Source organism: Aegilops tauschii, chromosome 5 (assembly GCF_002575655.3).
Source record: "Aegilops tauschii subsp. strangulata cultivar AL8/78 chromosome 5, Aet v6.0, whole genome shotgun sequence".
Lineage (NCBI taxonomy): Eukaryota > Viridiplantae > Streptophyta > Magnoliopsida > Poales > Poaceae > Aegilops > Aegilops tauschii.
In genome coordinates, this window is record NC_053039.3 from 457,777,576 (window position 1) to 457,791,982 (window position 14,407).

At 45.6% G+C, this 14,407-nt stretch overlaps 2 protein-coding genes across 2 annotated transcripts; one reads left to right on the top strand and one right to left on the bottom strand.

Annotated features, from left to right (window-relative positions):
* The first annotated feature begins 3,484 nt into the window (after window positions 1-3,484).
* LOC109736090 (uncharacterized) lies at window positions 3,485-6,798 on the top strand. The gene is made up of 2 exons (XM_020295314.4): window positions 3,485-3,647; window positions 4,249-6,798. The coding sequence occupies exon 2, from the start codon at window positions 4,268-4,270 to the stop codon at window positions 6,449-6,451; it is 2,184 nt and encodes a 727-aa protein (XP_020150903.1). The 5' UTR covers window positions 3,485-3,647; window positions 4,249-4,267; the 3' UTR covers window positions 6,452-6,798.
* Window positions 6,799-10,208: 3,410 nt separating this feature from the next.
* On the bottom strand, window positions 10,209-11,551 carry LOC109736062 (uncharacterized protein At2g39795, mitochondrial). Its single transcript, XM_020295284.4, has 3 exons — window positions 11,252-11,551; window positions 10,819-11,168; window positions 10,209-10,724 (listed from the first exon to the last, which is right to left on the bottom strand). The coding sequence occupies exons 1-3, from the start codon at window positions 11,534-11,536 to the stop codon at window positions 10,565-10,567; spliced, it is 795 nt and encodes a 264-aa protein (XP_020150873.2). The 5' UTR covers window positions 11,537-11,551; the 3' UTR covers window positions 10,209-10,564.
* Window positions 11,552-14,407: the final 2,856 nt, after the last annotated feature.

Below are 14,407 nucleotides of genomic sequence, written 5' to 3' on the forward strand. Positions count from 1 at the left end.
AATAAATACATTAGATATATTCATCAATTGTCATAGCAGTACAAGAAACACTAGTAAATAACAAGAAATTCATTCAGGTCCGTAGATCACCAAGTGACGACTATAAGCACTCGAGCAAGGCGAAGGCGCGCCGCCATCATCGTCCTCCTTCACCGGAGTCGAGCAAAACTTGTTTCAATAGATAGACGGAAACTTGTAGTGCTAAGGCCCTACCAGGACTACCACATCAGAACAGTAACCACCATTGATGAAGAGAAGCATACATCGTAAGAATCCAATCTGTAGACACACAAAATGAAAGACTGGATCTATGGAGATCCATTGAAGACCAACAACGCATGAGATCTGCCGGAGACACACGTCCACACGCTCTTCAGGCCTTATTTCATTTGCAGGGAGCCACCGCCACCTCTAAAAAAGAAGCAAAACTGTCCCCCCCCCCCCCCCCAACCCCCAACCCCACCCCACCCCTAAAATATCCTCTAAAAACTCGATTTTCAAAATATCTGTCTAATTCCCGTCATCCAAACAACCACTAAGCATGTCCTTACCTAGGACTTGTCGAACATCAGCTATAGTTTATGGTGTCCAGATGCTCCTTTAACTTCAGCAGTTAGCTGCCTTCAGTCTAACGTCAACCTTGTCAATGATCTGTGGTGCATGTGTTACCTGGCTATTATCTTAAAAATTGATGTGGCTTAGTGTAGTTACAGGATAAAAAAGAGTAAAAAAATATGGCAATGATGAACAATTGAACAGTTAGATAGTCCAGGACCTTCAACTTCATTCAACTAAGATCGCTCAAAACTAAAGCAATGAATTGAGAAAAGCATATCCATCTTTAGTTTGCACTCTTTGCTCTGATTGCAAGAAACGCATCCTCCAAATTCAATGCTTCTTTACTCTTTTGCTACTTTAGCGTTGTGCAAGAAAGGAATAAAAAGTGCGAGAGCAAGAGACCTGATGGTCTACCAAGCTCTATATATTAGAGCTCAATTATGTATTGATAAGGTATGCCTCAGTAATAAGATAGAGAAATCTTTCGACGTATAGTTGTGTATAGTTGTTCTCAGTCCATCCATTATAAGGTATGAACACGTTACACGTGCATACTTTTGTTTACTAGTTTATCTATATTTGGTGACTGTTTCTAGTTATGAACAACACTTGTCTCGGATGAGGTGCTTATATATGTGCAATAGCATGAACTCTTGCATTCTTCTTCTCGTGGTGCTTCTGGTTATAGGATTATTATTAGAGTATCAAACGTAGTATATTTCCTTCCACCCTGCTTGTATGATTCTAGATTTTTTTTAGGGGTATATGATTGTAGATAAGATAATCATATATATGATGATTGTAGATAAGATAATCATATATTATCTCCTGGCGATTCCAATCAGCCTTTCATCTAGAATTTCAGTTAAATATTTTAATTTAAGTGTTAGAGACCCATATGAATTGATATGTCTATTATTATTTATTTGATGTGGGATGCATGTGAATTCTTAATTAAGTATAAAAGTTGGTATAATTAACTAAGGTTTAGTTGATGTTTGTTTACCAAGTTGAAATTTGTTACTGTTATTATTATAGAACAACCATGTTCGGTCGATCGGCCTCAACCTTCGCCAGTAGCGCGCCCGTCATGCAATCCACATTGATCCGTTGCTCCTTATTGCACCATGTCGCCCGCTCACGTGTGAGAGCCACACCCCCCCCCCCCCCCCCCTATCCAGGCCCCGCCCACCAACAATGTTGAACGTTATCCACTCGGGCGCGAGCAATTCTTCCCAACACCATTTTGTTGTTACCACATCTGGTTCTGCTGCGGCAACCCCACAGGGCTACGATGGGGGACCCATTAACGCCCATGGTGTGGCTAAAGGGGATGCCCTATGGCCAAGCTCCAGGAGTCCAGGCCGAGCAGGCACCGTGCTGGAACCGGCAAGCCATCATGCTACAATCGGCAATCGTCGCAGCTGGAGACGAATGACCCCGATGTTGGAGACGCGGTGACCCTGTCCTGGAACCGGCCGACATCTTTGCTACAACTGCAGTGAAAAATTGTTGGAATCGGCCGACGACAAAGCTGGAACAGGAGGACGACAAAGCTGGAACTGCACTCACTAGATGCTGCAACGTCGATTGCGGCAAGCTAGAACCGGCGACCACTCGTGCTGGAATCGTCACCTTGGGATGTTGCAACGGTGCTATGACTGGTCGGGCGAGAAGCGGGAAATTGCAGTTGACGGTACTGGAACTAGGCTGCAGAAAAGCCGCACCCAAGTCGGCGGTGCTCGGGGTTGCTAGACCGATGGCGAGGGACATTAATGTGGCCTATGATGCGTTCTCCTGTGACCGTCGAGGCATTTTGCTGGGACTGGTGAGGCATTCTCGTGCGACCACTCGACTATAGCGTTGGTGTTCCAAGGCGGGTGAGCCAGGAGGTTCTCCGGCGACCAGCCGACATGTTGCAACCAGCGACAATGAGAAGCTGCTAACGGGCGGTGCGTCGTGCTTCGACGATGACGGCGAGGCTGCGAGTGGGAGCAACAATCGGGTGTGCAGGCGTGCGCGGACATTTCTTTGATTTTGAAAAAAATTGTTCTGAAAATCAAAAAATTGTTCATGATTTTGAAAAAAAGTTGCGTATTATTTTTTCATGAATTTTAAGAAAATTTCGCAAATTAGAAAAATGTTCACAAAAAATCAAATAACGTTCATGATTTTGAAAAACATTGCATGTTAAAAAATGTTCATGAATTTGAACAATATTTCGTGAATTAGAAAAATATTCACAGAAAATCAAAAAATGTTCATGAATTTCAAAAACTGTAACCAAATTCAAAAAACTCCATCAGTTCCAAAAATGTCAGCAGATTGGAAAAGATCATGCATTTCATAAAAATGTTTGTGAATTTGTGAAAAATTATTCACAGATTTTAAAAATGTTCACGAGTTTGAAAACAAAGTTTGCAATTTTTTTTAAAATTTCATAAATTGAAGGAATGTGCACGAATTTGTGAAAAATGTTAATGAATTTTCTTAATTTTGAAAAAAATGTCCAAAATTTTAAAGATGTTCGAATAAATTTGAAATAAAAAGATAAAATAAATAACTAAAAAAGGGAAAAACAGGAAACAATTTTTTTTAAATAAGTAAATGTAAAAAAGAAAAGTCATATAAGAAAAACAATAAAAAACGGTATGGGCACACGTCGAGTGGGGAAGAAACCCAAAATGGGCCGGTCAAATAGAGAATCGGGCGCTCGAGTGGGTACGGGCTAGGTCGCTAACACGTTATCTGAAAAAAAAAGGTCGCTAGCGCGCGCGCCAAATAGGAGAGCCGCTCAAAAAAAAGACCGCTCAAATAGGAGAAGCCAGCTGTATACCTGCTCTTGCCTCAAAAAAAAAAAAGAAAAAAGAAAAAAAAAAGCTATATAGCTGCTCGTTCCGACACACTGTCTGCTGCTGCCATGACTAGCAACAAGTCTTGGTCTTTCTTTCAAGAAAAACCAAGTCTTCGTCTTCCTCCCCACCCACCCCGGCTGGCCACTACAGCTCGCTGCCTTGAGGAAGGACCTGCCGGATCCGCACCTCGCCGCCGCCAATCCACCCGCCGGCCGCCGTTGCCCCGACCTCGAGGTGAGGGCCCAACTTACCAGCCCCCCCTCCATTCTTCTCTTCCTACGCTACTACTAGCTCTCTTCCATTGTGGCCCTGTGGCCCAGTGACCCACCGGAGATCTATCTTCCACTACTAGCTTACTACTACTACGAGTTTATCTACGAAGCTCTCTCCTAATGTAGTACAGTACGTAGCTTACTGTCGCTGTAAATTTCTACTTCTAGAGTAAGTTCTAAGGAGTTGCCATGTTTTATGATTCTTCTTTTGTTAAACTGTCTGTCTCTAGTAGCTTTGCAAAATTGACTCTTACATTTTGAAACAAAAACAACATATTCCGACGCTTCAAGACAAATCGTAATCCTCTTTACTATAGAAAGTTTTGATTTCTTGAACAAAAACAGAAATCATTTTGTCACATTCATGTTGGTTTGTCGACATTTGCTGCAACTTTTCAAACCACGGGGTTCTTTTCTCCGTATGGCATGCATTTGCATTATTTACACATTTCCAGTGGCCCAGAGTTTGTAAGAAGCAGTTTAGCCATTTTTGCAGTTATACAAGGAGGTTCAGTACACACTCAATATTTAACTTGCATTTGATTTACATGTGTATCCAACAGTTTCAGTGGGAGCGGAGCAATGGGTGGAGGGCTAGCATCCTTTTGGGAAGAAAGGAACATCCAGACTCTGGTGATCCTCAGCTTCGCCCTGCAAGCCATCCTCCTCTGCTGTGCAGGGATCCGGCGCAGCCGCGAAGCCTCGGGTGTGCTCAGAATCCTCCTCTGGCTGGCGTACCTGATGGCCGACTACACCGCAATCTACGCCCTTGGCCACATGTCCATCACCATGAGCAGGAGCAGGACCCCTCCAGGTCCAGGCGACCACCACCAGATGCGGATGGTGCCATTCTGGGCTCCCTTCCTGCTGCTCCACCTCGGCGGGCCGGACACCATCACCGCCTACGCCTACCAGGACAACCAGCTCTGGCTGCGCCACCTGCTCACGCTCGCGGGCCAGGTGCTCGGCGCCATCTATGTCATGTACCTCTTCGTCGCGCCCGGCAGGAACCCGGCCGGGACGCTGCTCGCCGCCGCCGCGTTGATGTTCGCCACCGGCTGCCTCAAGTACGGGGAGAGGACGTGGGCGCTCAAGCGCGGCGGCATCGACAGCATCAAAAGCTCCCTCGATGACAATGGCAAGTCATCGGCCACCGGTGGTCCTTACCATGGGAGGGAGGGGGCAAAGAGGCTGGACACGGAGGAGGTCCTGCTGGGTGCACACCACATGCTCAATTTCTGCAAGGGCCTCCTGGCTGATGGTCCAGTGATGCAGAAGTCCGAGTACGAAGTCATGCGGCAAGGCATCCAGCTCAACGGCGGCAACTACGTGTTCCAGCTGGCCGCCATGGAGCTCTCCCTCCTGTACGACATACTCTACACCAAGGCGGCGGTGCTCCACACCTGGCACGGCTTGTGCATCCGGATCGTCGCGCCGCTCTCCGTGGTCGCCGCGTTCGTGCTGTTTCAGCTCAGCAGCAAGGAGGCCTACAGCAGGGCTGACGTCGCCGTCACCTACGTCCTGCTCGCCGGTGCCATGGCATTGGAGCTCGCGTCTTCTCTCAGGGCGGCGGGGTCTTCCTGGGCGTGCGCGTCCTACCATGCCCGGGGATGGCACTGGCTCTGCGGCACGGTGATGCGCCTCCGCCGGATGCTCAAGGTTGGAGCAAGGAGGAGTGCCTCCCTGGACTCGCTTGGGCAGTACAACCTGCTGGACCTCTGCACCGATGCCAACAAGGACGGCCACCTGAGAGGCAAGATCGCCAAGATGATTGGACTTAAGGACCGATGGCAGAAGATGCACTACTCGAGCACCGCCCCCGTCTCCGACGCCATCAAGACTCTGGTGCTGACAGAGATCAGGAAGAGGAAAATAGATGATCTGAGGAATGCACGGGGCAGGTGGATCCTCAAGGAGAAAGAGATGTACGAGGATCTCACGCGGATCGCCGACGACACCGAGCTGGACCGTAGCATCATGGTGTGGCACATCGCCACCGATCTCTACCTCTCCATGTGCCCTGGCCCTGACCCTGACCCCGACAAGGAGGTCCGGGACAGCATAAGGGTGCTCTCCAACCACATGCTATTCCTCATGGTGGTGCATCCCTACCTGTTGCCCGGAGTTGTTCGCACTGGCCGGTACAAGGAGAACTTGAAGTACTATGATATGGTGTGGTGGGTCAATTTGAAGGCCACCAAGGAAAGCACCATGAAGCTGTCCAGACCGGGGATCATCAGCAAGATAGCCGACAGGCAGCTCCCGGCTGATTCGAGGCGCGAGTACATTTACGGCATCGGCGAGGAAGCTGCTGACGACGTCGGCGACAGGCCGGTCTATGCCGACGGATCCTGGCTCGCCGGGATGCTACACGGGAACAGGTGGCACCTGTCCGCTGCTGACATGCTGGAGGTCATCGCCGGCGTGTGGGTGGAGATGCTGTGCTACGCGAGCCACCACTGCGGCGAGGAGTCTCACGCCAAGAAGCTAAGCACCGGAGCAGAGTTCATGAATGCCGTCTGGCTTATCATAGGGCATGCCACGGTGTACGACAGGTACGCACCGTCTGCCGAGGGCTTGACGGGGGGTTTAGGGCTCAGCAACCCTCCGCGCAAGCGGAAGATCCCTGCCAGATGGATGCAGCAGCCGGAGGCGGACGTCGGACCCCGACCGCCTGGTGTACCACCCGGTGTTCACCCTGCATACGCGCCCTTTTTTGACGTTGAAGCACACCAAACATCAAGTGCACAAAGACACCACCAATAGAACCAATATGTGAGTTGTGCTACTCCTATTAGTAATTTTATTAAGAGATGCAAGTGCTACAAGTTCATAGATCCCCCCACGCTCCTATCCAAGTGATTCAACAGCTGGGCTCTACTGCATGTGGTATTCCTCCTGAGGAGCTCTCGGCGCCAAAGCTTCTCCAGGCTTCAAGCGGATGTTATGGTACTTCTTCTCAGTAAATCGTCACGCAAGATCTTCTTCAGTGCCCTTTTAGTTTATTATTGTGTTAAATGTGTATTCGAATTCTATTTAAATTCTGAACTTCTGTCGTGGAGTCAATCTTATGGAGTATTTTCTGTTGGAATGTGAGATAACTCTGAAAATAACTAACTTGCGCTTCGTAACAAAATGGATGAATCGGGATGCTCGATTGTTTGAGCAGCTTGATTGGTTTTTCTTTTCGACAAAATGGATCTCAGTTTTCCCCCATACTGTGGTCAAACCCCTGTCTTATGTCTCACCTGCTCTGTGTCCTAACCACTGAAACTTCTATTCCCATGAGTAAACTGTTGAGGTTTGAGAGTATTTGGCCATCGCACCCGGGTTTTTTTAGAATTGGTGCAAAATTCTTGGAATGCTCCAACTCGTTCTTCTTCTAGTGCCACTACGATCGGTGTAAAGCTCAAATGTTTACGTTATGCATTGAAGAAATGGAGTAAATCATTCTCCAAAATTAGTCTGCTTTTGGAGAATTCCAACCGGGCACTTTTGCCACTGGATGGGTTAGAGGAGTTGCGGCCACTTGCTATACCTGAATTTAATTTCAGAGTCCTACTAAAAGCACACATCATTCAGTTGTTGGGGTACCAAAATGCGTACTGGAAAAAACGTCGCACATATCGTTATGTCGGGCTGGGAGAAGAAACTACAAAGCACTTCCATGCGAGGGCGACAGAGATACAGACGCAACACGATCCCCTCACTTACTCTTGATGATGGAGGAATAGTGGAAGATTATGCAGATAAAGCTGTGGCGTTTTACTCTTGTTTCAAAAACAGAAGGGGGGTTTTGACAGAGTTGATTTGTGATTTCGATATGGCTGAGATAATTCAAAGGGTGCCTGGTTTGGAAATCCACTCAACCCCTATTTCACAAGCTGAAATTGACAGGGTCGTTAAGATTATTCCAGCTGATCAGAGCACTTGGGCCCGATGAGTTTAATGGACAATTTTCGAAGGTTTGCTGGAATATCATAGCACCAGACTTTTATCAGTTTGTTCTAAAAAAACCAATTTTTTATCAGTTATGCTCTGACTTTTGGGAGGGAAAGATTTCCTTGGATTGTCGGACGCTCAATGATTTTCGCCGGAGAAGGTCAATGATTTTCGCCCTATTTCGTTGCTGAACCATGTGCTCAAAGTTTTGACCAAGACTCTTGCGGGGGAGACTGCAGTCTTGGATTCTCAAACTAGTTCATCGCAACCAGCACGGCTTAATCAAGAATCTCACGATCCAGGATTGTTTGCGTTGGGCCTTTCAGTACTTACATCAGTGCAAAGCTTCTGGACATGAGATTGTTATATTCTGCACTCGACTTTGAGAAAGTGTTCGATACGATGGAGCACTCCTCTATCTGAAACACGCTAAAGCACAAAGAATTCAATGACAAATGGATCATGTGGATAAATATGTTGTTGAGCTCAGGCTCGTTTTCGTTTGTGTTGAATGGTGTGCCTGGCAATGAATTCAAATGCCGCAGGGGTGTGCACCGAGGTGATCCATTGTCTCCGTTATTATTTGTCTTGGCAGCAAACTTGCTTCAATCTCTAGTCAACAAAGCTTGGCATGAGGGGTACTTGCGCCTCCCAATCAGCCAACCTGCCTCTGAAGATTATCCGGTCATCCAATAAGCCCGACGACACAATCCAAATCTTGCCTGCGGACCGGGCCAATCTTCAGGCTGTCAAAGCCCTGCTTGATACACACGCCTCTGCTACAGGTCTGAAAATAAACTGCAGTAACTCGCTGATTCCTATCAATGTTGCGGCTGATGCGGCCTCTGATCTGGCTAATGTGTTGGGCTGTCAAGTTGGAAGTTGGAACCATGCCGTTCACCTATCTTTGCCTCCCCTTGGCCACAACGCGACCAACTGTGAGAACACTGGTTGATAGCACTGAGCGTCGTCCCATGGGCACGACCATTTGGCTCTCTTATGGAGGAAAAGTTCAGCTTATCGACTCTGCTCTGTCGTCTCTCCTTTCATTTGCCATGTGTGTTGTCAAAGCTTCCCATCAAGGTGATTGAGTTGTTTGATCGTGCTAGAAGGCATTGTTTGTGGAGAAAGGTGGTTGATCGTGATGCTCGCTCTCATTCGTTAGCTGCCTGGGAGCTAGTATGTCTACCGAAGCAGAAAGGGGAGCTGGGGATTTAAACATCAAAGTGCAAAATCAAGCCCTTCTTCTCGAGTTTATTCGTAAATTCATACTTAAGGCTGATGTCCCTTGGGTCATGTTGTTGTGGTTTAAATATCATGGGATCGAGATGCAAATTTTGCTCTCCCTCTCTCTATTGAAGCCAGAGCAGAACTAGATTCCTTGCAGATAAAGATTAACCAAGTGGGACTAAACCCTATGTCTTTTGATGATTGGGTTCTGTGGTTGGGAGATGTCAACTATAAAGCTCATAAAGTCTATAAGTACTACGTGTTTGTTCACTTATTTCAGTCTGTATGTAGCCCATATTGAAATACCCAAAACATCTTACAATAGTGAACGGAGGGAGTATTTCAGAGAGATTAATCCACCCAGGTAATATCACCATGATTTGGAAGTCAAAAATGTATCATGAAACACAAGGTTTTTGCTTGGCTAATGCTCATGGACAGAGTTAATACAAGAGATATGCTCTGTCAAAGACATTTCAATATTGGCGATGATCACTTGTTTACTCTGCCCTTCTGGTGAGCTTGAAACTAGCAAACATTTGTTCTTTACCTGTCAGTTCAGTACTGTTTGCTGGAATGTGTTCCATATCCAGTGATACCTCATTGTCACTTCAAGACATGTTTGATTCTTCGGCTAGAGCCTGGCCACACCCACTGTTCAAATAAGTTAATCCCTCCGTTCCGAATTAGTTGTCTTAGATTTATCTAGATACAAATGTATCTAGAAGTGTTAGACACATCTGTATCTAGACAAATCTAAGACAACTAATTTGGGATGGAGGTAATATTATCCTTGCTGCTTGGAACATTTGGAAACTAAGGAACAATTATCATTTTGATGATAGTGTGGAGCCCTCTGTCCAGGCCTGGATTGCTATGCTTAAGATTGGCATCCTCAGACCTTCATCTCCACTATCTTCTTGTAATTTCTTTTTCTTTGTTGTTTGTTTTCTGCACTAACCCCCTTCCCCTCCAGTCTATGTAGCCTTTCTGCTAACTCACTGTACAGTGTACATTATTTTTATTAAATTAAGTAAGCAATAGAAGCCTCTCCTGCTGTATTGTAGCTAAAAAAAACAAGTTCATAGATAAGATTTTAAATCCTGCAGGTAATCAAAATTGCGTATGTTTGCTCTCTCTCTCTCGTTCATGTAAACACATACCGACTGGAACTGTAGTAGTGTTTTTTAAGTTATATCAGCTTCCCCCATTTAACTCCCTTTTAGGGTCCTCCGTGAAATGGGAAAAAGGGGCAAAATGTTCAGTGTGTAAAATATTAGCATTTGACAAAGATAAATAAAGCTCATGCACTGAGAACACTCCTTTCACACTTCAGAAAGTGGAAACTGGCAAACATGAACTTCATCGATCTCTATATTTAGACGATTTGCAGACCTTGTCACAGGTAGCCACAAGACCAAATCATTTTTGAAAATAACCAACTACAAGATGGATTGTTGCTTCTTTTACCTCACGAAACGTTTATGGCTCATTCCTTACTACTACTCTCACATATAATTCTACCTGCGAGCTTGCTTCCATACTACAAGAAAGTGCATTAAATACTAGCTTATCTTATGAGTTCTATCTGAAGCTCAATTTGTTCTCGAACTCGCAACATTGTGTCGCCCCATTCATCTCCATAACTCTGAACATATGTATGAGGATGAAAAAAATCACCTGCTAACAAGCCTTCAGCTCCTTAGCTTACTTCTCGACGAATGATTCGACTGTCTTCAGCCACCGGAGCATCTCCATCTTCTCCTTATTCGCAACGTAGTCGTGCAAGAACTCGGCGAGCTCGGCATCCACCTCCCTCTCCTGCAGGAACTTCTTCACCGCCTCCCTCTCTGCAGGCTCCAGCTTCCTGCGCCTCGAGGTCAGCCACAGAGAACAATATTCAGAAAGCACAGAAAACCATAGCACACAGCCAAAATGGACTGAACAAAACTAGACCGTACGTGAAGTCGCGGGCACCGCGGTCGTCAGTGGCGGCGCCGGCGCCCCTGAGGGTGAGCACGTGGCGGACGGTAAGGTTGTCGGGCCAGGCGGAGCAGATGAACCCCAGGACGCGGTCGGCGCGGGCCACCTCGACGATGAGGCTGAGGTGGAGGCGCGGCCCTTGCTCGAGCGCCTCGACCCGGTTGAAGAGGGAAGCGTCGGGGGGCAGCTCCGCGACGCCGTCGAACAAGGTGGCGTCGATCTTGATGGCCTCCTCCCCGGCCCCGGGGCCTCGGCGGGCGGCGCGGAGGCGCACCCACTGCTCCCCCGGGCGGTCCTCCACGGCGAACGACCTGAAGCTCGTCGGCGGCTGCGAGGGGACGGCGGGCGAATCGGACGGGGAGATCACGTGCGGTATAAGGGGGCGAGGAGTGGGGGGGAGAGGGGCGGTACCTGGTGGGGAGGGCGGCGGTCGGCGACGTAGGAGATCTCGGAGCGCAGGAGGCGGAGCAGGCGTTCGTCGAGCGGGGAGCGCAGCTGCGCGAGGGCGGCGGCGGAGGAGAGTGACGGGACGAGCCTGGGCGCCGTGGGGGCGGCCGCGGAGAGGAGAGAGGAGAGCGCGCCGCGGCGGCGGAGGAGGGCGCGCGCCATGTGCTCGACGCTTTGCCTGGACGGCAGGAGCGCACCGGGGGGAATGGAAGCGATCGGCGCAAGGAAATGGGCCAGACCCTGACGCATTTGGCACGTCAGCAGGCCCCCAGATTGTTATTCCAGCCCAGCTGTGGTTTTACCCCCCACACGGCTCTAGAAAAAAAAATATTCATTCTAATCATATGAGGACTACGCAATACTCCCTCTGTTTTTATTTACTCCACATATTAGCTTTGACTGAAGTCAAACTTTATAAAGTTTCACCAAGTTTGTAGAAAATAATATAAACATTTACAGTAACAAATTTATATGATGTGAAAATATATGCAACGATGAATCCAATGGTATTGATTTGATGGTGTATATGTTAATACATTTTTCTACAAACTTGTTAAAAGTATATAAAGTTTGACTTTAGGCTAACCTAATATGCCGAGTAAATAAAAACGAACGAAGTATATGATTTGCTGAATTAATCTTATTGAGGTGGGTCTTTGACTATGCATGTTGGCGTGCTCGTTGTGTTTTCTCATGCATGCTTGCATGTCGAGGTGGCATGCATGCATATTGAGATAAATAGATTTGTGAGGTTCACTATTTAGTTATATGTAGGATATATGATATCCTACAACTAAAATAAAATGAAAAGTCAACAATTTAAATAAATTACAGTTTCAAATTCTCATGTTTTTAATCGAAATACTAATGTTCATTTAACTAAGTCTGGCCGAAATAATTGCAGGCAATTCTGTAGCAACACGTGGAATATATCATTTCTAGTGCATATCTTTTTTCGTTAAACTAGTAAATGTGCACGTGCAACACACGTATTATCGTGTAAAAAATCATCATTCGTTCTAGAGAACAATGAATAAGAATATATAGTGTGCTAAAATAAGAGAGGCAATATTTAGTGAACATATTTGGCAATCATGAGTAAACTGACAATATTTGAGGGAATTTTTTTTAAAACGATTTTATGGACCAAATCCTTTTCGAATCCTTGCCCACGAAAAGTCATGTGAATATAAATTTTACATTGATATTATGAATTTTTTGAAAAAATATATGAAGGCATGACCATGAAGAAATCGATGCACAACAATATGTATTTTTAAAAGGACACCATATGTTCACACACATAAATGATATACATGGTTGAAAAACATAAGCAAAAACGAACATGAGTATAGTGAGTAATCATGCTCGCATGCATGGCATAGATGTGGTGCCAATGTTCCCTTCATCTCTAAAGAAAAGGGGGAATGTCCCAATCAATTCTGGAAACATAGTCATGGGGTACAAATGTCGAACCTACTCGCACAACCAGTTTGCTGAGCGCATCATTCATTATACTCATCATTTACCAGGTTGCAGTAAACTGAAGTCTTGCAATTACGGGTTTGGTCGTCAGCCATGTAGTAGTTGGTTGCTAGTGACCTGGTTCTTAACAACATTGGCCATCTTGCGGAACTCCTTGTGCATGCGACTGGAGAACGCAAAGGCTTGGTCTGCCGCGTCTCGTCTTCGTTGTCAAGAGGACTATAGTCATCTCCTTTTCAGCAGCTAGCTGCACCATGTCTTCTTGTTTGACAGGTCAGAGACCAGTAGGAGTGGACATTGTAGAGCTAGTTGGTCCCCATGCTGAACTAAACCGTGGCACTGCTGTTACGAATTACTACATCAGGTCAGAGTGCAATGCATGTTAGATAGTTACGGTTTATGATAACCTTTGCAGGTAAGCTTAACCAGATATATTAAGGAACTGAAGATCGAAGGTACCATGTGCATAAAAGTTTCAGGCGATATTTCCATTTCTAGTGAGCTGAACAAATAAAGTAGAAAAGGACAAGCTAATGCCATGTGTGCACAACCAGCATATGAAAGACCAATGTAGTACATGAGGGCATCATTTCAGTTCATAGATAATCGGTGAACAAGAGGGCATCATTTTTTCAGTTTAGAAACAATACAAATCTATACCCCTATATAGTGTGCGAATAATTTTGAAAGATGGTCGTTAGATAAAGCCAATCCGACGGTGCAGAGATGGCAAATCCGAGCACTACTGGCCGTTGGATATCATCTACATTCCACCAGATTCTGACACATGTACAATGTAGAAGACTCCATGGTTGAACTTAAGCATAATGCACAAACCTCAAAACACAAGCACTTCTCCTTTGTTTTAGAATCTTCCGTACCATAATTGCCCAATTTTTTTCCTAAATGAATTGCCATTATTTGTGTTTACTTTATGCTTTACAATGCACAATTCTATGAATCTTAAAATAGATTAACTTTTTTTTATAAAACTAATTGATTTTGAATGAGATGAACTATAAGAATTAAACGACCAAGGCTGCGGTGGAATTTCCCAGGGATGAATGTGACTTTTGACGCACAATAGACCGTTTGAAGGACCTGAATATGTACAAAAGCAATAATACCTTATTATTGATAGTTATATGACATGCCTCCAAAGTATCAAAATGTGCTTATTAACAGAAATATATTAAGATAGGATGCAGATCAGGAAAACGTACCAATCACTTTGACCCAACTCGGTGTAGCTGAGTTCACTGGATCTTCTCCCCGACAACTTCATTGTAGTTTCTGCACAATAACACATTTTTTGAAGAAATATATTTTGCACACAACCAACGGTTTCTCTGAAGAAATGTATTATGCAAAATAGATTAAAGTTTCTGCATGATAGCTAAAAGATGGACATTAACAAACAAGCAAGTGGGCTGAAAGGAGAAACCTTGTAATCCAAGTCTGCTCCCCAACCACAGATCTATCAACATATTACACAACAAATTACAAAAGTGTGTTCTTGAGTTTTCTTACAAATAAGCTGTTGTGTACCCAAATTAGATAGATTGAACCAACCCGCGCGACGTAAACACTTGCAACAGAGCATGTATCAACATTTTACTTTCCTCTTCCTTTCGC